The 23,566-nt window shown below is 42.3% G+C and overlaps 1 protein-coding gene across 7 annotated transcripts in view; it reads left to right on the forward strand.

Annotated features, from left to right (window-relative positions):
• Positions 1-23,566, forward strand: part of APP (amyloid beta precursor protein) — a 275,601-nt gene that overhangs the window by 228,123 nt on the left and 23,912 nt on the right. For all 7 annotated transcript variants that reach the window (XM_040484123.1, XM_040484124.1, XM_040484121.1 and 4 more), the window contains one exon: positions 18,198-18,419. In XM_040484123.1, the coding sequence (XP_040340057.1) occupies positions 18,198-18,419 (222 nt within the window). The remainder of the gene's footprint in view (positions 1-18,197; positions 18,420-23,566) is intronic.

The raw sequence follows: 23,566 nt of genomic DNA on the forward strand, positions 1-23,566 counted from the left end.
TGCAGTACAAGACATTCCCTGGTGACCTCTTGATCACTTATACTACTTTTCTCATCTTTAGCCGTTGTCTTTCTTCAAACACACATACACACAGAAGAAAGAAACAAAATGCCGCAGAGAAAGCTGTTCTGACCTTTGCTTCTTCTTTGACCTGCGTATGACAAAGTGAGTGTCTTAGTGACTTCAAGCTGCCATGACAAAACTCCACACACCAGGTGGCTGAAGCATCAGAAATGGGTTCCCCCCCCCAAAAAAATTCTGGAACCTGGAAATCTAAGATCAAGGTCTCAACTAGCTTGGTTGACTCCTGAAGTCTCTCTCCGTGGCTTGTGGGTGGCTGCCTTCGTGCTTTGTGCCTTCATGCTTTGACACGGCCTTTTCTCTCACGGAGTGACAGAGATGCTTGCTGTCTCTTCCTTTTATGAAGGACACCAATCCTATCAGAAGAGGGCCCCTCCCTGATGACCTCATTTAACCTGAATTACCTCCTTAAAGGCCCTGTCTCCAAATATAGTCACATTGAAGGTTAAGGCTTCAACATACCATTTTGGGGGGAAAACATGGTTGAGTCTGTAACATTTGACTGAATGTGCATTTGTGAATATCCAGTGTACCATACCCCTCTCTCTTCAGCATTCCTTAACTTTCACCTTTGTAGTGCACACGGGTTCATGTTAAGAAATTCAGGGGAGGGCGCCTGGGTGGCTCAGTCAGTTAAGCGTCCGACTCTTGATTTCTGCTCAGGTCGTGATCTCACGGTTCGTGGGTTCAAGCCCTGTGTCAGGCTCTCCAATGACAGTGCAGAGCCTGCTTGGGATTCTCTCTCTCTCTCTCTCTCTCTCTCTCTCTCTTTCTCTCTCTCCCCCTCCCCGACTCATGCGATGTCCTGCTCTCTCTCAAATAAGTATACTTGAAAAAAACAAGAAAGGGGTGATCATGGAAGATATTCTCCCTAAATCATTGGAACTAGGTTTCCCTTTGGCAGCCTACAGTCTGCCTTCATGAACTTAATATAAGACCTTGTTGATAAAAAAGGTCTTCTATATATAAGCATACTTTTGACATGGAGAGAGATTTGGTGGGTTTTTATAATTTGTTTCTCACTAATTTATCCACACACTCTTATGGGGGTTTTTTTGTTTGTTTGCTTGTTTTTTAAATGTTTATTTATTTTTGAGAAAGACAGACAGAATATGAGTGGGTTAGGGGCAGAGAGAGAGGGAGACACAGAATCCGAAGCGGGCTCCAGGCTCTGAGCTGTTAGCACAGAGCCCGATGCGGGGCTGGAACTCACGAGCTGTGAGATCATGACCTGAGCCGAAGCCGGACGCCCAACTGACTGAGCCACCCAGGTGCCTCTTGTTTGGTTTTTTTGGGGTTCTTTTGAGTAACTAAAGCCAAGCATTCCCAGTAGGAATGTGGAAGGACAGACCAGACAGTGTAACGAAATATGTAACACGATATGGCCTGTAACCTGGCATTGGTAGCCATATTTTCCTCCTCTCTTGAGCCAAAGGGTCACAAATAACCCAGAAGTTGCTATTAAACAACTTTATAAAAAATACTTTTATATAAAAAATACTTTATAAAAGTATTCTATTCCAATCATCTGTGTGCCATACAAGAATAAAGAAAAACTTGGGGCACCTGGGTGGCTCAGTCGGTCAAGCGTCTGACTTCGGCTCAGGTCATGATCTTGCAGCTCATGGGTTCAAGCCCCACGTCGGGCTCTCTGCTGACAGCTCAGAGCCTGGAGCCTGCTTCAGATTCTTTGTCTCCCTCTCCCTCTCTCCCTCCACTCACACTCTCTCTCTCTCTCTCTCTCTCTCTCAAATATAACTATTTCAAAAAAATTTTTTTAAAGAAAGAATAAAGAAAAACTTGTAGGCTACAGAGTATTTTTTTTCAAGATCTGACTTGTCGAATGTGAATTTTAAATTGCCCCTGATGAGCTCAATGCTATAGATTGACTCCAAGCTATTCCAGCTTCCCTCAGTGTAGTTGCTGAATTCAGGTATGGTAGCAAACTCAGTTCTGGCATTAGTGATGGTGGTGTTTTCATCACCCTGGAGTTAGTAAAGCCTGAAACCTGCCAGGCATTTGCCATACGGTATGCTACCAGGGAGGGCTCAGCTTCTGGCTTCTTAGAGAGGATATGGCATGACCTTTGTGCTTAACAAGGTATTTGAAACCAAAGCCTTTTCACTTCCTTGCTGAGCTTAAGAGCTGACACTGGTGTCCCAAATTCCTTTGGCCTTATCAGGATAAGGCATGCAGTCATGGATGGCCAAGAAAGGGAAGTGGATGGTATTCTCTCTAGATGGGAGAGAGTTGCTGAAATGAAGGGACCATTTAGTCTCCCCAAAACACTTGCTGGTGTTCAGGGGGAAACATTTCTGCACTAATGGCAGAGCTCTTTACTCTTCTCCCCAGTCTACCTATTCCAACCTGGAGTAAAGGGCTCAGGAAGAAACCACATTCTATTCCCAGGTGATTATTATAGCCAGAAATGGTTGTCTTTTTTGCAGATGGTTCATATTCACCTGTATGGGTGGTATTTTAGTTTCTTAGGGTTGCTAGAACTAACTACAACAAATCGGGTGGCCTGAAACAACAGAAATCCCTTCTCATCATTCTGGAGACCAGGAGTCCAAAATCAAGATGTCCACAGGGTCATCCTCTCTCTGAAGGCTCTAGGGGAGAATCTCTTCCATTTCTTTCTCTTGTTTCTGCTCCTGGTGACAATCCTGGACATACTTTGGCTCGTAGATACTCCAGTCTCTGCCTTCACATAGTGTTCTCCCCTCTTCTCCAGAATGATCAAGAGCCCACCTTAACTCTAGTGGGGTCTTCCCTATTCCATATTGGATGAGGGCCTGTCTTATTCCAGTATGATCTCATCTTCACCTGATTACATCTACAAAGACCCTCTTTCCATATAAGGTCATTTTCATAGGTAGTGGGCATGAGGACTTTAGGGAGACATAACTTGACCCATATCACGCAGCTGTATTTTTTCCTTTCCCTTGACTTTCATGAATCTGAAAAATTGTCCACGTTTCTTTCTAAAACACTGCCAAATTTAAGTCAAAGGGCTGCATGTCTTGAATTTATGACCTCTTCTTTTAAAGAAAAATAAGCTCCATGTAAAATTGGTTCAAATTATGAAAGGCTTTAAATGCTTTGCATTTGCTTGAGGCTGATTAATGGGTAAATTTGTAAACCATGGTTGTTTTAATTAGCCGGGGTTAATTAATGTTTACTGTGCTTGGAAGATGAAAAGACATGTATAAATGCACCATAATGTGAATCATTTTTTAATTTGTTGTTGAAGCTTAAAATATATTCAAATAAAGATTTGCTTACATCACATCAAAAATTTTAAAAAGCTGTTGGAGCACTATGAGAATTAGTATAGAGGACTCTGAATTATAAAGCGAATTAATTATGGGGGCACCTGGGTAGCTCAGTAGGTTAAGCATCCAACTTCAGGTCAGGTCTTAATCTCACAGTTCATGAGTTCAAGCTGCTCATCAGGTTCTGCTCTGACAGCTCGGAGCCTGGAGCCTGCTTTGGATTCTGTGTCTCCCTGTCTCTCTGCCCGTGTCCCATGCACACTCTGTCTCTCTCTCAAACATAAATAAATGTTAAAAATAATTGTAAAGTAAACTATGTATTATCGAAGATGATCATGTTTTAGTATTATGTATTCAGAGAATGGTAGTTACATTTTTAAGGCTGATTACGTAAAAAGGAAAGAGTAGAAATCTCAGACCCAACTGATAACTTTTCATAAAATGTGTCATAATTTGAGGTGAAGTCTGTTTTTTGTTTTTGTTTTTTTTATTTCTAAGTCGAGACTTTTTCAGAGCAGGGTGGAGGACAGACCAGATTGAACTGTGCTGAGATGAGAATAACACAAGCAATTTTTTTGAAGAAACTACTAGAATTCCATGTAAATTTTCAACAGGAAAAGCATCGGGGACTTGGCTGAGGTCTAGTGCAGAGACCCGGAAATGTGGAGATTAGAAGCCCTTTAAAAAGGAAATAGCAGGGCAAGGTCTCCTACATGGGGCTGGAAGCTGTACGTCATGGAAGGCGGTTGTCTCTGGCAGTGAAAAGGGCTATCCGTTCTCAGTAAGAAAGTGGTCCCCGAGGGTAATTTCCCAACATGCTCAGTGGAATATACCTTCTGGCACCAGGATTCATGGTTCACTTGGTAACTTTAAAGCACAGCCAGACTCAGTGATAACCAGTCCCCTTTGACTTGATCATTGTCTAAGAGGAGAGCGTCTCCAAAGTTAAATTAGCAGAAAGGTTGGGTCTACTTTATTTTTCACCTCCCACACAATTTTCTCTTTGTGCTTTGCAGAGTAAAAAAAATAAGTTTGATTTTTTTTTTTCTTTTTAACATCTCATGGATATTAACAATGAGGTGATTGGAGAAGAAAAAACAAAAGACCCATAACCCTCTATTGGGATAAGAAACAGCTTGCTCCTTGTAGTTCTTAACCATAACTACTAATTTGACATTATTGGCAAGCACTGCAGGTTGACACTCGAAAGAGTCTTCAGCTGGAACGAGACACTTCATTCTGGGTGGCGCTGTGTCGTATTATCTAACAGAATTCAATTCATGATAAACCCCTCTTCGGGAATCGAGTATGGGCTTCTCCCCCCAGAACACTTGCAGGATTGTGCTAAAATCTGGGAAACTTTCCATTTTTGCATCTGTGCTTCCCCTTGGTCTGTTTCAACATGGCCATGAGCTCTCCGGGCCCGTATTTCCAGGGGCTGCAGGACATCGCCATCCCGATGTGCTGGAGTATCACAAACATGTCTGAGGAGAAGTTGTCTTTCTCCCCCATCTTTGCTCTTCCGATAGACACAACTCCAGTCAAGACTGAAAAATATTAACGGCTCCCCTGTCCTGGTCACAACTTCCCCCACCACCATCAAAATAGCACCGTTCTTCCTCCTATCACTTCCTTAAATGTGTTTCTGGTTTGATCAGTGTAGTATACACCTTGCCCACTCCCTTGCCCGGTTTTTGAATGTTGACATGTCTCTCAAGTATCCTATAATTCCCCTGCCTTTCTGTACAGTTGGCCTATTCATGAGCTGCGGGTACCAACAGAACCCATAGAATTTGTGAATGGCATACACCTAGTGTAGGTCAGCGTGTTCCTCTCCCCTCTGGGTTCCACACACTAGAGCTCCTGGCTTCTGAGCTGCTTCCTTTTTACTTCCCTCGTGCCAGAAAAGTCCCAGCCTTTGGGCAGCCCACTCTCTATACCTTGGCAGTCTCTCTTCCGTAATAGCATCATCCACTGTCTCCAGCTGGAAAATCCAAGCTCATTTCTTTCTCGCTCGGTCCATACCCCTTCCCATAGCACTGGCATGGAATTACTTGTATGCTCATCTGTCCTCTGGGCCGTGAGCACTGAGTAAAAAGAAATTACCTTAGTTAGTTCCTGCACTGGCCTGCAAGATGATAGGATTGCCGAACAGGTAGATAAATGAACAAATAAATGAATGAGCTCATTCATAAGATGTTTTTATTTTTCTTGGCTTCAGATTATTTTCCTTAAAGCGAGTTCTTTCAGTCTCTCCACTCCCCTGCACTGTTACTGCTTAAGACAGACACTTCCCTTCTGTCTCCAAGCATTTTCCATCTCCAGGCTAGGTGTCCCTATGCGTTGTTGAGGGATCGTCTGAGTCCGCTGATTAGAAGAGGAAGGGCCATTGCTGTTCCAGAAATGTTTAGTACAGAGCGAGTTTTGTGTTAAACACAGCTATGTTCATGGTCAGAAGACCATACAGAATTGATATGGGCTTTTTTGATCTGCATAAACGTACATTTCAAATGAGCTATCGTGTATATAAATATGATGTGCTGTCTACAGGAACAGATCTCTTCCTCCCCTGTGATGAGATATATGTCTATCTATATGTGCATAGATAAATACATATAGATGGATGGGTGGATAGATAGATACATAGATACATAGATTTGTGCTGATCTTATCCATACTTGCCTGTTACCCTTATAATTATCAGCATAAATCCTTAGTCTCTTTGAGTGAAATTAACTATTTATGAATGTTGAAATCTTACTTTCTCCCATGATGTGACCTGCCTTGCTTAACCATCATTCTAAATATAGAATTCCACCAATGAAGCACTTATCAGATAGGAGTCCATTAGAATGCACTTTTTTTCAGAGAATAGCAGAGAACGATTGCTCACTGTTGAGGGGGGACACTGTGTGCCATTCCTTTGGCCCACCTTCAGGGTATTTCTTACTCCGGTAAGAAGGGCTAATCTCACAAGTCTGAGAAAGGGTGCTGATCAGGCCGGATCACCACTTACCTTGTGCAGGTTGGACAGGACACAGGGGTGTCGCTCAGGCTCCCTCTTCTGTCATGTGCAGCTGAGGGTACAGGTTGGAGCTGAAATTTGTCTACACTGCACATGGCTTGACAAGCCATGCACCCTACATGTGACTCACTCCCCAAAGAAAGCATTGTGTGGGTTAGTAAGGGCCTGGCTTTTATCACAGGTAAAGATGATGTTTTCATCTCTACCTGTTCCCTTTTAATTCGCTCAGAGCTCAGGGGGCAAGGCGGGGATATTACGGATGGATGCCCAGAGCACCCCAACACGAGCAGGGAAGGCTCCAGGGGAATATGAGCCCAGATTGCATGCAGTTGCCAGAATGAATTGGCCTTTATAAAACCACAAGAGCAGTGAAATTGTCTTTTCAGTATTTTGTGTTTAAATAACCTTTCCCGCTGTACTTACTTGGACTCACTAAAGGCATTAGCAGTTTTTAAAAAATGAAATGTGACACTAACCCCAATAGAGCAAGCCTCAGGTTTACTTTAGTTTTCCAATTTGCTTCGTATCTGATAACTTAGTTGGAAGTAAAAACAAACAAAAAAAACTGCACCAACTATGCAGAACAGCCTACCAGAAAAATCGAGAAATGCATACTGAAGAATGAAACTGGAGGAAAATTCTCTTCATGATTTCATGTCTGTGTCCTCAAACCTGATTGTTCTGATTCCAAGGGCCTCCCCACCTGCTTCAGGAACCTCATAGAATCCATTCTCATTGACCACAGTAATAAAAATTAGATAATAAAATGATTGAAGCTAATAAATGATATTTAAAAAATATCTTGGTTATCTTGCTGGTGGGATTGCAAGTGAATTATTGTTATTTTTTTGTTCTGTTTTCTGTGTTTTTTGCACCAAATTTATGTTATCCTTATAATTACTACCAATGCCACATTTTTTTTTAATTTTTTTTTAACGTTTATTTATTTTTGAGAGAGAGAGAGAGACAGAGCATCAACAGTCATGAGGGTCTGAGGGACCCTCCCATGAGGGAGGGTCAGAGAGAGGGAGACACAGAATCTGAAACAGGCTCCAGGCTCTGAGCTGTCAGCACAGAGCCCGACGCGGGGCTTGAACCCACGGACCATGAAATCATGACCTGAGCCAAAGTCGGACGCTTAACCGACTGAGCCACCCAGGCGCCCCCTGCCACATTTTTTTTAATGTTTATTTATTTTTGAGAGACAGAGAGACAGAGTGTGAGCAGGGGAGGGGCAGAGATAGAGGGAGACACAGGATCTGAAGCAGGCTCCAGGCTCTGAGCCGTCAGCACAGAGCCCGATGCAGGGCTCGAACTCACAAACCATGATATTATGACCTGAGCCAAAGTCAGACACTTAACAGGCTGAGCTACCCAAGGCACCCCTCAAATGCCACGTTTTTATATAAAAGCGGAATCACAGTGAAGTCCTAGCTTGTGCTGCTGGGGTTAGGCTCTTTTTAAAGATAGATTTGAAGAGAAAATTCCTCAATCGTAATTACTTTGAAACCCCTTCAGTGAAACAGTAAAAGTACACATCTCTCAACTAGCCCAAGACGGACAGCTTTTCCTCCAGCACGTGAAGAAACCAGTGTTTGCTGGCTTGAAAATCAAATGAAATAATTGACTTATGTTTAAGGGGGATGACTCATCAAAATGTTCATCCATTTTTATTTTACGTTGCAGAGGACATGTCATTTGTATCTGTTTATGCCAATGGTCATGTGTGCTTTTCCCCTATAGATTGACCGAAGGAAAACATCCGGATAGATACAGGTTAAAGCCGGTACTACAGTTCAGTGCCACGGTCCTGAACTTTTCATTTTAATATAATTCCAGACTTAGAGAATTCCAAGCAGGCTCCACACTGCCAGTGCAGAGCCCAACGCGGGACTCCAACTCACGAACCGTGAGATCATGACCTGAGCTGAAAAACCGGGTCAGAGGCTTAAGCGACTGAGCCACCCAAGCGTCCCATAAAATTTCTTTTCTTGAGAGGGACTTGAAGACATAGTGGCTCTTTATCCCTAAGTTCTTCACCGTGTGTTTCCTCAAAACAAAGACACTTATTTTTATATGCAAATTATAACCTCAGTACAGCCTGCTTTCAAAGAGTCTCTCTATAATCTGTAAACTTGGTTTGTAGTCTAAACTTGAGGTTTTTCCTCTCCGGATTGCTTCGACTTCCAACCACGCAGGCAGGACCAAGATTCCTAAGGTAGTTGGAAATAGGATCACAACTTTGGCACAGATTCTACAAAGAAGCACGGAGAGGAAACTCTTTAATCTGTTTTTTGATGCCAGGGAGATGGACTGACTTTTCTCTTGATTTCTGACTGATGCCATTGGTTAGATCTAAGTTGTTTGATCTCTGTTGTTTGAAAGTCAAAAAAAGGAAATCTGTCTTAAATAGAAAGGGACTTCTTTCATACCTTCAGCCTTAAGCTGGACAAGTGATACTTTTAAGCAATGTCACTTGGCAGTAGGAAATATTCTAACAAGTAACATGTAGCTGTGTTTGTGTCCCCTCCGGGGACAGATTGTTGCCACGAGTAGATGAAGCATGCTTCGTTTAAAATCTATGTCCAAGAAAGTACTAAAGCAAAATAAACCCAGATTCAGAGGTGAAATCTGAATTTTGAGACTGTAAGAGATTCTCGATTGCTAATGTGGCTAAAAATAAGAGGACTGACCCAATTTTATGGAGGTCAAAATACAAACTAGATTTGTGGAACAGCATTACGTTGTGATAATACATCTATAATCTTTTGCCCAAGGTGGAAATGCAGCATCCTACAGGGCTGTTTCGCTCTTTTTAAGTTCTTTTTTAATGTTTATTTATTTTTGAAGGAGAGAGAGACAGAGCATAAGTGGGAGAGGGGCAGAGAGAGAGGGAGACGCAGAATCCGAAGCAGGCTCCAGGCTCTGAGCTGTCAGCATAGAGCCCGACGCGGGGCTCAAACTCACGAACCGTGAGATCATGACCTGAGCCGAAGTCGGACTTAACTGACTGAGCCACCCAGGTGCTTCCTAGGCCGTTTGGCTCTTGACCACTGAAGTGTTCAAGTCCCTGCACCATTGATGAGAAGGGATATTTGGGATAAGTATGCAGAGTTCAACCATTTACTTGGCTCAAAACCCAAAGGTGTCTACGTTATCTTAAATTTGACTCCGAATTGATGATACCTGATAACAGTTCACATAGCTACCCTACTATGCCAGTCTTCCAGAGAAAGGGAAATCTAAAGAAGTGGGAGATACGTGTCCACAGGGGATGGGCTGTCAAAATGACTCCCTTAATTAGAGGAGGGAACAGTGGATGGCTGTGCAGCTGGGAACCACCTGGCTTTTCAGCTCTGCTCCTCCATCATGGAAAAGCTCTATGACCTTGGCCCATGGCAAAAATCTCTTATCTTGGTTCCTTCGTGTGGAAAAAAAAAAAAAAAAAAAAAGATACCACTGAATTCTTCACTTTCCAAATCTGTCAAAAATTATGAGAGGGGCATCCGGGTGGCTCAGTCATTTAAGTGTCCGACTTCAGCTCAGGTCATGATCTCGAGGTTTTTGAGTCCAAGCCCCGCGTCGGTCTCTGTGCTGACAGTGCAGAGCCTGCTTAGGATTCTGTCTTTCTGTCTCTCTGCCTCTGTCCCACTCACTGTCTCTGTCTCTCAAAATAAATAAACCAACTTGAAAAAAGATTATGAGAAACAGGATGCATGTGATGATAGATGTGTATGTGTTTCTATAATATTAGTCAGTAATCAAATAGCCTTGTCAACCGTAAAATAGAATGTTTCGTGGAATAGTGAAAACATTTGGACTCAGAATCAGGATACTTGGGTTCATATCTCAATTCTGCCACCTGATAACTGTGCTTTCTCAAGAGGGATATCACAGTTTGGTCAGCCATCAGTGGGGATAGCATCCCACAATGCAGACCGTTGTGGATATGAAAGGAGCTAATGGATATGAAAAGGCAACTGAAGTGGAAGGTGTCTCTGTAGGGTTGATCTCCTGCTTTCGAGATGCCCTAGCATAACACAGTCCTGCCACAGTGTGGCTGTCCCACAAGTCACACACGGATCAAGACGTCCCGACCATGTACAGTAATCCCTTGAAGACCACATAGGTTCTACCCCAGATTACCATTTTATTTATTTTTCTTAATGTTTGTTTATTGGGCGGGGTGGGGGTGGGCTAATTGAAAGAAAGGGACAGAGGATCCAAAGCAGGCTCAGTGCTGTCAGCACAGAGCCCGACGTGGGGCTCAAACCCACGAACCATGTGAGATCATGACCCGAGCCAAAGTCAGACGCTTAACTGACTGAGCCACCCAGGCATGCCACCAATTAGCATTTTAAACAGCTTCTGCTCCATTGAACTATGCTTAGAAGTAAAAGAGTCACCAGCTAGGGCTGGTCTTCAGTAGAGGGAAGCAGAGCAATGAAGTGTGTCCTCTAGTACTCTTAATACTTACGTATTAAGTTCATATTCTTTTTCTCAGAGTCTGAACAATGCTGACCTGTCTCCCGAGCACTTCCCTGCTCTGGCTCCTGTGTAATTTCCTGCCTGACAAATGTTCTGGCAAAAAAGGAAATTCCTAACTAGCCTTTCCTTTCCCCGTGGCTTTCTGACTCAGAAACGTTGTCGTGAATGATAGTTTCTTTTTTTTTTTTTTTTAATTTTTTTTTTCAACGTTTTTATTTATTTTTGGGACAGAGAGAGACAGAGCATGAACGGGGGAGGGGCAGAGAGAGAGGGAGACACAGAATCTGAAACGGGCTCCAGGCTCCGAGCCATCAGCCCAGAGCCCGACGCGGGGCTCGAACTCACGGACCGCGAGATCGTGACCTGGCTGACGTCGGACGCTCAACCGACTGCGCCCCCCCAGGCGCCCCATGAATGATAGTTTCAAGGCAACAGAGTGGTTGGGTTCTGAGAACATGACTTCGAGGTGTTCAGACATAAGGCTTTTTCTGGCAGTATTCTTTGTTGACCGTGCTCGTCTTTCACACCTTGTTCCCAAGACTTGTTTTGTCTTTTATGAAGTGATAAACTGAGATAGTTGTGTAGTGATGCCTCTTTACAGCTTGTGGCAGTGGTTGGACTGTAATGTGACTAAGAATCATGTGGGTGGGGGGAGCCTGGGTGGCTCAGTTAAGTGTCCGGTTTCAGCTCAGGTCACGATCTCACGGTTTGTGGGTTCGAGCCCCACGTCGGGCTCTGTGCTGACAGCTCAAAGCCTGGAGCCTGCTTCGGATTCTGTGTCTCCCTCTCTCTCTCTCTCTGTCCCTTCCCCCCTCTCAAAAATAAATAAAACATTAAAAAAAAAAAAAAAGAATCACCTGGGGACCACAGTGGGGTGCAGATTCAGTTCCCTAGCTCTGGCAGGGGCAGGGGCACACCTACCTAGCAAGAGTACAGGTAATAGAATTCAAAGTGAAGGGACTGCTAAGACCATCCATCCATCCTCCTCTAATTTGATGGGTGAGGAATTGCAAGCCTTAGGGGGTTTCATGCACAAAACTGTGATTGGAAAATTAAATCTGATCTCCTAGTCCTGGTGTGGGCAAAATGCCTAGAATGGATGACAGCAGATTTATAGTAGAGCTTCTTGATAGGAGAAAAATGACATCCCTTTCATAAATACTTCCCATGCAGCTGTGGTGGCACGGGGGAGGGGGGTGCATTGTTCAGAGGTGGAATCCTCAATCCTTTGAGATGTGTAAGTATTTATGAAACAGGTAAGAATTGTGAAAACATAAATGGACGGATCACCGCAGAGAAACACATAAATTATGCTTTCTTATTTATTTAAAAAAAAAAGAGGTAAGCATTGGTCATATAAGAGTCCCCTGTTAGAGTTGAAGGGAAATTTCCATTTTGGAGAGAGGCTATGGATAAATACATATTTTCCACGAGGAACCAGAAGAATCAGAAAATAGAAAAAAACAATAATAATGAAAGCAATGCCGTTTCAATCCTATAAGTAGAAAAACGAGCAAGCCTAGGGGGCCTCAGTTGGTGCCAGTGTCCAAATCAGACCTTTAATAGGTGTGTATTACAGAGGAAAAGGCTGAGGCTGAACTTCCTTTACATGAAGGAGATTGTCCTCCCCCCACCCCCAAGCGTGTTTAAAAGGTAGAAGAGATAGTTCATCAATTATAACTGAAGCTTGTGAAAGAGAACTGCTTCAATGTTTATAAACTGTATTTCCTTGAAACCGAAAATATGGCAGTTAAATCTTTAGGAGGTTGGCGAGGAGATTAATCATTTGAAGAGGCATGTGAAACAAATGATCTAGAATTCCTGTTTTCCCATTCAGCAATCCTTTCATGCGGCCATTTCTGTCAAACTATGGTGGAAGTCTATTCCACACCACAAAAACAAAGTATTTTAGTCATTTGAAGATGGCATCACTGTTGGGTGACTCTCTTGATGTTGCTTTCTTCAAAATATTTTTTTAGGTTTTTATTTAAATTCCAGTTCCTTAACAGACAGTATAATATTAGCTTCAGGAGCCCAGTATAGTGATTTCCATGGTTTCATACAGCACCTGGTACTCATCACAAGTGCACCCCTTAATCCCCATCACCTCAAAATATTTTAAATATTTCCTCCGATAACTACGTGCTGAGGCGTTTTTTGTTTCCTTTTCTCTTTACTATTAAGTATGCCTAGTGTAGGTTCTCAGCACACTTTTCAAAAGTGCAAGGTTTGCCATATGTTTCATATTTGAAAGTGAGTATCTGGCTTAAGCTGTAGGTTAAAATTACCATCACTGAACCCAGTTGAGTATTCCCGCTTCTAACTACAGCGCTCGTGTGTGCTGAGTATTCTAGAAGAGACTAAATCTGACTCCGGAGATAATTGCCGCAACTCTGGGCAATAACAAATAGCTTTTAGAAGGGGGCGGGGGGGGGAGAGGAGAGTCTTGGGGGAGAAATGAACCTAGCGTCTTAGTTTAATATAGCAGCTGGCAAATGTAGACATTTAAAAGCTTTGGAAATCGCCAATATATGGCATCGGGCACATTATAACAAAATATTAAATTAAGTCCGATAAACAGGTAATCCATCAGGGCCAGCAACATACCAGATGTGTGTTTCTGTGTGATGAGTCTTACCACAGAATTCAAAGATGAAGCCCCACTTAGAAGGAACAATGAAATAATTATATACGTGGCTCTGTGTTGTGTTTTTTTTTTTGTTTTTTGTTTTTTTTTTAATCACGGGCAGAATAGCCTGGTGCCGATTATCTTAGCCATTGGTAAAATCCTGAGCCCTTAATAATACCAAGAGGTAGCTGGCTGCCTTCGACATTTTATGATCACAAAATGGAATAATCCTTCACCAACTAACAATAATCCATCATTTCCACCTGCTTTTTGTCCCTTAAAAACCACACAGACAGACCTCATTGTTCCAAATGAGATAACCAGAGGTGGTTGTTTCTAAATCTCCCGTGTTAAACTGAGGTGAGAGCACTTACTTCTGCTCTTTTGTACTCCCCCAAAAAAGCCTAAGTGCTTTTCACTCTGCCAGAAATGTAACATTTCTTGAATGTGTCATTCTCTAATTTTCTGCACATGAATAAACCAGGCAAATTAACCACCATGGGGCTCAACATTTTAGTGGCCATTTGGAGGAAATTTTCTGCCAACAATAAAAGAAAAGAGAAGAAGAGGCACCGCAATTTGCTGCAAGCCAAAGTGTCCTGGATATTTTTTGAACCACAGATGTAAGGTTTTCCTCTGTGACTGTTCCCTGCTTCACCCTTTTCACTGCCGTGGGCCGAGATGGGGACAGGACTTCCTTCAGCTCCTGGGCCTGGAAACTGCCTATTTGAAGGTGCAAAAGCAATATAGCCATTCCATGGGGCTGGTGGTATTTGAGTCCGGTTGCAGCCCTGTAAATGTGCAGAACATTCTGGAACAGTCAGACGTACAATCACTCTGCAAATGAGCAGCGCAGTACTGAGACCAGGAGTGAGCCCTCCTTTGGTACCGTGGAGGCTAGATGGGTGGGGGTCGCAGGGAGGAAGGCTGGTTTTCTGCAGCCCAGATCTTGCACTTCAGCCCAGACACTTACTGACCATGGGATCTTAAAGAGATTCAGCCACCCCTCCTCGCCTCAGTTTCCTGGCCCATAAAAGTCATAATGCTTGTAACCCTCATAAAGTTGTTGAGAGGAGAGGGCGTTTGAGCTGGGCTTTCAAGAGTTCATATAATTTAGGGGCGCTTGGGTGGCTCAGTTGGTTAAGTGTCCAACCTCAGCTCAGGTCATGATCTCACAGTTTGTGAGTTCGAGCCCCGCGTCGGGCTCTGTGGTGACAGCTCACAATCTGGAGCCTGCTTTGGATTCTGTGTCCCCCTGTCTCTCTGCCCCTCCTCCGCTTGCACTCAGTCTCTTCTCTCTCATAAATAAACGTTTAAAAAAACTATTAAAAAAAGGAATTCATATAATTTAGATAAGCAGAAATGGTCTTCCTGTGTAGCAGGAACAGAGAGCAAAGGTGCCCTGATGGGAATGCATGGTCCCATCTGGGGATAATCCAAGCTCCTCAGCTCGAGAGAGCTGTGGGTCCAATTCCAATGTGTGGGTTTTTCCCCACACCACCAAGCAGTTTTCCTACATCAACTGGAGAATTCAATCATTCAACCCAATTCTGCCACCATCACCCCGGAGGTAGTGCAGATCCCACAAGAGTTATGGGCTCAGTCCTCGGACTCCCCTCCCCTACCCCCAACAGCCAGTGGAAAGTCCAGATTGTCACCTGTGCTGCTGATGACCAGTTGTACATCAGAAGTTCCTTCTCCTTGGGTTCTATTAATTTGCTAGAACGGCTCATAGAACAGAGGGAAACATTTCACTCACTAGATTACTAGTTTAGTATAAACAGATACAACCCAGGAAAAGTTAAAGGTAGGGTAAGGTACGTGGAAAAGGGCTCACAGCTTCCAGCACGTTTCCCCCCCACCCACCCACACCTGCACGTGTTCATCAACTCGAGGCTCCCAGAACCCTGTCCTTTCAGGTTTTTACAGAAGCTTCATTACATAGACTTGACTGATTTATTTATTGGCCATTGGTGATTGAGCTCAATCTCCAGCCCCTCTCCCTTCGCAGAGTGTGGGACTGAAACTTCTAACCCTCTGATCACATGGTCACTTCCTCTGGGCACCAGCCCCCCCTCCTTAGGTGACCTACAGGCTTTTCAAAAGTCACTTCATGACATAACGAAAAATACCTTTATTCCTCCCATCACCTATGAAATTCCAAGGGTTTTAGGAGCTCTCTGCCTACAGAGACCAAATACATGTTTCTTACTATAAATCACAGTAGCATAGGTATATACAGCAGAAAGTTTAAAAGCTCATCGTTAGAAAGATGAGGTGAGCCCAGATCACAGAGGGCCTTTACCATCTGGCAAAGTAGTCTGGGATTCATTCAGTAGGAAATGAGTTACCGAGACGAGGCAGAGCCTTTCGGAGAGGGATGAAAAGTAAAGCAGAGACCATCACAGTGATCAAGGCAGAAAGTAACGATGGTTCAAGGGAGGTAGGCAGTAGAAAGGGAGAGTGAGAAATGAATAAGAGAGCATCCGGAAATGGAATTTTAAAGGGAGGTGTCAGTAATAGAAGTATGGGACACAAGGAAATACGGAGAGCCGCAGACAATTATGAAGGTTTCAGCCCGTAGCTCTGAAAGTTCATGAGAGATATAAGCTAACAGACCCAGCGGACTTAGAAATGCAAAGAGCCTGGGTAGGAGGCATGGGAAGGACAAGGGCAAGCTAGGAATGTACATTTCAGATTCATCCGTAGAGTTTCAGGAGCGGAAGGGATTTCCAGATGAAAACTTGCAGAAAGAGATGGATGGAGATCTGAAAAGATAATAGATGGACAAAGAGATTTTAAAAAAAGAACAAGGGGAGTTATTCAGAGAAGTCACAGGGAACCAGCTTGGTACTGAGTATGCAAGACAAAGACAAAACGTTTCCAGATGGAAGGGGAGGTGGTTAAGTGACTGTAAATGCCACAAAGGTACCAACATGGCCCCAGGTGGGGCCGAGAGTGGATCATGCTGGTGAAGGTTATTCCCTTCCAAGATGAACTTGTGAGCACCAATAATTATTCCAAAAGATCATCTCTTCAGTATTGTAAGTGCTTAACAGTCACAAGCATGAGATTTATATAAAAGAAATGCCCATTAAATTCATTAAAGCAGACATTGGCTAAGTTATTAGCCATTACCTATGAGTCTGTAAGACATGAAAAAGTTGAAGTAGATCTAATGGGGACCTTTCATCTGCATGGGAAAGTCATTACAAGCATCAAATATTGAATTTAGAATGGTGCTGCAGGAAATAGCTATATATTATAACTCAAATTAGACTTCAGGAGGACTGATTGGCTTGAGATTTCATCATTTAAAATAATATCTTGCAATAAACCTGACTCCGTAGGAGGATATTAATCTCATGCTTTAATGCTATCCTATCAAATTGTTTTAATAGATCTATTTGAACAGAATTTTAATTTTTCAAGTAAAAAAAAAATTTTCCAGTTAAAAGAGAATGTGAGGGATGACAGTAAAATGTTACAAATCAAATTTAAATCCTGATTTTATTTTCTTCATTTTTTGCAGCAGTAATACTAACCAATACTTGGTTTGAAAGATCTAGTACAGTAAATTCTTGACAGAGGCATGACTGGGAAATGAGATACTCTGGTGAATATCATTTCTAATGGCGCCCATGCTATTCATGGGTGTCTCATTTTTAAAAATACGTCACACAGAAAAATCTGGTGAACTGTGGCCGCATAATAGGGGATTCACTAATCTTGTGATAACCCTGTATTTAAAGCAACGATTACAGTTGGTGCTGGGTTATATTCCCAGCTCTCTTTTCTAGTAAAAATGCACTGCCATCATGAAACGTATAATTTAGGAATTTTCACCAGCCCGCAAGGACTTCAGATAAGTCAGTTCTGGTCCTCAAAGTCGATGTAGTTTAGTTCCGTGTTTAGAAAAGGGGGTAACTGATAGCATCTTTTGAAAAGAGAGGCAGCACAGGGGAGAGGCGGGAAATCTGGTCTGAGGTGGCGTGAGATGTGCTGGGAGTCAGGGAGGTTTCGCCCAAGGAAGAGGCTGGAGCAGAACTTTGTGCCCATAAGGCCACAGCCAGAAAGGCAAGGCGACTGCTTCCCTGTTGCCTCAGAACACAGATCATGTGGCCCCAAGGGGGCCTTTGAGGAAGGCAGATCTATTCAAAGCAAAACAACGAGAACTGTTCGAGAATAGAGGAGGCTGCCGTCATTTAGGCTCCCGCATGTTCAAGGGAAGACTAGGGAGGGATTCACTAGATTATATCCTCTAGCGTGAAAGTAACTGTACCTCGTATGATGCCACCGCTTCCCGTCAGACACCTCACCACAGCACACTATTGATTCCTCTGCAGTCACAGGATCCTAGAATCCGTGTCAGAGGAGGAAGTGGAGGTACAGCTCTCAAGGTCGTTCATCCCTGGGAGGAACGGTGGGGTCATTCGGAGCATCAGCTTGGGTGTTAGCCATTCTCCCTGGGCTCCAGTCCTGCCTTGAGCCCTTGCTATGATTTTTGCCCACGTGGCTCAACTCCCACGGGCCTCAGTTTTCACATCTGTAAGATGGAAATGATGCCGGTGCCCACCTCATGGCTCCACGTGAGCTCACGGGTGTAGAACAGTTACAGTCGTGTCTGGCAGACAGAAAGTGGGAGCCACTGCTGCATTGTCACTGGGACCCACCAAAGGCATGGCTTTCTTTTGTTTAGATGAGCTGCTTCAGAAAGAGCAAAACTACTCCGATGACGTCTTGGCCAACATGATCAGCGAACCAAGAATCAGTTACGGAAACGATGCCCTCATGCCGTCTTTAACCGAGACGAAAACCACCGTGGAGCTTCTTCCCGTGAACGGGGAGTTCAGCCTGGACGATCTGCAGCCCTGGCATCCTTTCGGGGTCGACTCGGTGCCGGCCAATACAGAAAACGAAGGTAAGAGGCCCCGGAGAGAACAAGAACATTCTAAGTATGGGTGTATATCTTTCTGATATTCTTGAGTGGTGACTTCTTATATGAATTTGAAAAATGTACTTTCTCACTGAGAGGTATTCTGTTGCCTCTGGGGAAAAAAATTTAAAAAAGAACAATATTCAGTATATGTTTATGAGGCAGTGGCCATTCAGAGCAAACAGAGGATGAAATGATGTGAATCACAGTTCACCCCATGAGGAAGTGTTTTCGCGGGCCCTGCATAAATGGAGGCTTGAAAAGCACCCAGGTAGTTTTTGTTGATTATTTATTCTAATGCATCAAATTTCAGATTGCATTGAATGTTAAAGACAAAGGTAAAAGATCACCTGCAAATAAAATGTAATTTTACTCAAGACTTAAATAACTTTGTGTTTAGAAAGTTAAATTTAAGACCGCTGTCAAAATTAGGATGCGTATTAATTAGTACAGGTTTTTTCCTGTGACAGCTCAGAGATTTTCTCTGTCAACAAATTTGCACATTGGATGATGTACTTTCTGATGTACTTTCTTTCACAGGGATTTCTTAGCAGAAACTTCTAAATATCTCTTCAGGAGAGGGTATCTTTTAGTTCTCTTCCGTGATCATTTTTACAGGTTCGGAAGTATAAAATTTCAAACGCAGGGACACCTTGATTTCTAAATACTAATAGCATGTTTTTTAAGAACACAAGATTTTACCTGTGAGTTTCTTTGTTAAAGTAGCAAATTTGGATAGTGATAATATTTGTAATACGAATATTTATAGTATGGATATCTCGAAACGCAATCCAGTATACACATCAGACTAAATATGAATTCAGTAGTAGACCTTCAGTGTACTATAAAAGTTTGGTTTTTTTTAAGAACCATTACAGAAAATATTGGACCATTTCCATGTGAGAAATCACTCCAAATTTGTTTTAATTTGAAGAAGGACACCTTATACTCATAATATCAGATCCAAACAGCGATGTTCTGTATAACATAAAAGTAAGACTTTACCAGTTATAAAAATAATTTTTACATAGAGGAAAAAAATTAAGACTTCTGCAAAAATTTAAGAACTTTAGTTATGAGGCTAACTTCCTTATTAAATTAAAATAGAGTGCTTGTTATACCATTTTTTTTAAATAGGTGGATGCATTTTGGCCATTTAAAATCCTCATCATTCAGTCACTAATGAGAATTCTTTGTAGAAAATGTCCAGTCTCATTTGTAAATTGAATGCACACTAGGTTTCCTCTTTTCCTTTAGAACATTGAGTTATTTAATTCAGGGAGAAATAGGTACCACATCTGAAGTCTGATGAACTTCCTTGAATAGAAAATTACAATCTTAATTCCCTTTATATGAAATAATGTTAAATGTTTGTCATTTATGTTCGCCTCCTAGCTTTTTATGAAAAAATTTAAATCTATAAATTAGACTTTTTTTTTTTCTTAAAAAATTCCCTCTGCTTTGGAGAATTTATTCATCTGCAGTGATTCTAAAATTATAATTTGTAAAGAATTTCGAATTGGTTTCTCATAATCTAAGACCGTTTCACATCTTTCAAATATATAGTTTCTATAAATAAAATGTTCCCATTTAATACTTTCCATTACTTATTGATTTTGGAAAAGTAGGATAAAGCCTATTTCACAGCCTACCCGAATTTTTATGGCCACACACACACACACACAAATAATAGAAACTAGAAATTATAATTTATTTACGGTAAACTTTATAGAAAGAGATTTAGAAAGCCAAAGGAAGCTATATCAGAGTAAAAATTAATTTACAGAAATTACTGTGTACGTTTGATGTAATACTTGGTATTTCTCTTAAATGTCGTAAATCCTTCACAAATGTAGACTGTACAAAGTTAACAACAGAGAAAAAGACACTCAAGCCCTGTTTATGTTAACCGTCAAGTTTAGTGAATACAGTGAAATGAAATGATCTTGGTCCCACATAGCACAATCTAGAAGAGCCAAATAGTGTATATTTTTCTCGAAGGTGTTGCATTTCCTGAATTTCAGATTTTTCTCTTTACTTGATCAGATACTGAGAGCTTAACTGCTTACTATGAATATCATATTTTCTTGGTATCTTTAATGAGGTAAATTTAACTTTACATTTATCATATTAGTAGTATAAATAATACCAACAGGTAAATAAATCTGCCTTTATATGCTCTAAGCATTTCATCTTGACTTTGTATGTACTCATGTGCATATATGTGGCCTCCATTAAAAATTATATGCATTCTGCTAAGCACTCTGCTTATGTTAAAGTTTTTAAACAGTAGCCAAACTGACCCATTCTGTTTAGGGGGAAAAAATGCAAGGATATCGGTTGTTCTTTTTGCGTAGAAATAGAGAGAGGAACTATTTTACCGAAGCAACTTCCTACAGTCCAAACCTCGATGCCATTGTCAGCATATCCACTGTTTGCCTGGTCTTCTGCCCCTTGACAATCCTCCCAAATCAAATAAGAAAGAAGCCTTGGTCCAAGCTAGAAAGCAAGTAGTGATTCTCCCTGCAACTCTTGCTAAATAATCGAAAGAAAGAAGATGAGATTCACTACTGGGTTTCCCCAAAGTGATCAGTTTTTGGAAGACTAGGAACAACAGATTTTGGGTTTAAACACATCTGCTCAGAAGTAGACTCTGAGAGTGGCCTGTGGCCATTGGTGCTAGGAGACAGCCTCTGCTTTTGCACATATACACACACCGTGGTCCATTGGGTGTTGCCAAGATGCCCCCTTGGGCTCAGTCCTTGAATGCCTCTGGATCCTTGACAGGCAGGACACAGCTGTTACATTGCCCAAGCCTCATCAGAAGAGCTGACTCTTGTTAAATAAAGATCTGTTACTGATAAATAGTGAAATCTTACATGAAAGTGTTACAAGGCAATAATATTTAGGATCTCAGAGCTTGAGTTCTGGTTCTCACTGTTATCAGACCCAACACTGCTTTTATCGCATTTTGAAAAGCCTTCTTTATTTTTTAATTTTTTTTTCCCAATGTTTATTTATTTTTGGGACAGAGAGAGACAGAGCATGAACGGGGGAGGGGCAGAGAGAGAGGGAGACACAGAATCGGAAACAGGCTCCAGGCTCCGAGCCATTAGCCCAGAGCCCGACGCAGGGCTCGAACTCACGGACCGTGAGATCGTGACCTGGCTGAAGTCGGACGCTTAACCGACTGCGCCACCCAGGCGCCCCTTGAAAAGCCTTCTTAACAATGAATCGTAAAACGGGCTGACCAAATAAATAATTAATTAATTAATTTAAAAAAACGATCTGACAATGTTTGGGGGGAGAGGAGAAATCAATATAATGGGTGTAATTTATAAGTATTTCAACATGTAAGTATTGAGGCTTGACTAATGAAAATAATGGCATGATCAGGTGTTTGTCCTGAATGGATGTGACAAATACAAATGCAGACAGATACAAGGGCTGATTCCATGATTCAGGCTTTGTGAGCAACAGTGGATGATTTTCCAACACCGTAAATAACTCCTGAGAAGGCTCTAAATAAAGCAGTCTTACAATGGAATACTACGTGGCAATGAGAAAAAATGAAATATGGCCTTTTGTAGCAACGTGGATGGAACTGGAGAGTGTGATGCTAAGTGAAATAAGCCATACAGAGAAAGACAGATACCATATGGTTTCACTCTTATGTGGATCCTGAGAAACTTAACAGGAACCCATGGGGGAGGGGAAGGAAAAAAAAAAAAAAAAGAGGTTAGAGTGAGAGAGCCAAAGCATAAGAGACTGTTGAGAACTGAGAGCAAACTGAGGGTTGATGGGGGGTGGGAGGGAGGAGAGGGTGGGTGATGGGTATTGAGGAGGGCACCTTTTGGGATGAACACTGGGTATTGTATGGAAACCAATTTGACAATAAATTTCATATATAAATAAAAAAAAAAGAAAGAAAATTCCTTAAAAAAATAAATAAATAAATAAATAAAATAAAATTAGTAGCTTCTACAAGGGGAAATAAATAAATAAATAAATAAATAAATAAATAAATAAAGCGGTCTTTCCTCGTCTTGCCCAATGGTGAGCTCTTAAGGGTATCCAGATTACAGTAAGAACTGTGCAAAAAATGCTTTGTGTTTCAACTGAGTTAGGTTCTGGACTCACATAATCACAGATAAATGAATGTCCAGCAGGAATTTAGGAGATCGTATAGGATGCTATTTTGTGTGTGTGTGCGATTGCCCTATGCACGGCATCTAGCATCCTTGGTCCCCGTCTGCTAGAAGCCATTAGTGTCCTCCCTTCCCCTGTGGCCGTGGTGACCACCAAAACCAGCCCCATATCCCCACCATCCCACAGAATAGTAGCTACCCCACATTCCTGAATGGTGTGGATCAGAGTTTAAATTCCAGTGCTGCTGTGTGTTGTGGGCGAGTTGGAGAGCCTCTCTGGCTAGTTCCTGGTCTGTCAAACAAAGGTGACAATAATTTCTAATTCAGAGATAGGGTATGAGCATTAAAAGAGATGGCAGAGAAAGCTCTTAGCTAAGATTCTGCAACACAGTAAATGTTTAGTGTAGCTTGCTCTTGCTTGCTTGCTTGCTTTCTTCCTTTCTTTCTTTCTGTCTCTTCCCTCCCTTCCTTCCTTCCTTCCTTCCTTCCTTCCCTTCTTCTCCCCTCCATCCCTCCCTCCCTTCTTTTCCCCTCCCTCCCTTCCTTCCTTCCTTCCTTCTTTCCTTTCTTCCTTCCTCCCTCCCTCCCTCCCTTCCTTCTTTCCTTCCTTCCTTCTTTCCTTCCTTCCTTCCTTCCTTCCTTCCTTCCTTCCTTCCTTCCTTCCTTCCCTCCTATAGAACCAGGATCTTATCAGAGAGGTTTTACCAGCTGGTCTTAGGGAGAATCACCCTATGGCTCAAACAGTATATCCTTAAAAATGCATGACTGTAACAAGCCATATCATGACACAGTCCTAAAATCTTGCCCTTTCTCTCTCCCCATCTCCCTTTACTCTCTCTCCCCAGGGCCTTATTCCTTGTAAGCATCTCAGACAGGTGCTTACACACAGAGCCATGGCAAACATCGAAAATTCTCAAAGGATTTCCTTTCGTTGTTCATGCAGTCCTTACCATCACAGCTTCAAACGCCTACAGTTTATTGCTT

This window comes from Herpailurus yagouaroundi, unplaced genomic scaffold (assembly GCF_014898765.1).
Source record: "Herpailurus yagouaroundi ecotype Mexico unplaced genomic scaffold, PumYag 162, whole genome shotgun sequence".
NCBI lineage: Eukaryota > Metazoa > Chordata > Mammalia > Carnivora > Felidae > Herpailurus > Herpailurus yagouaroundi.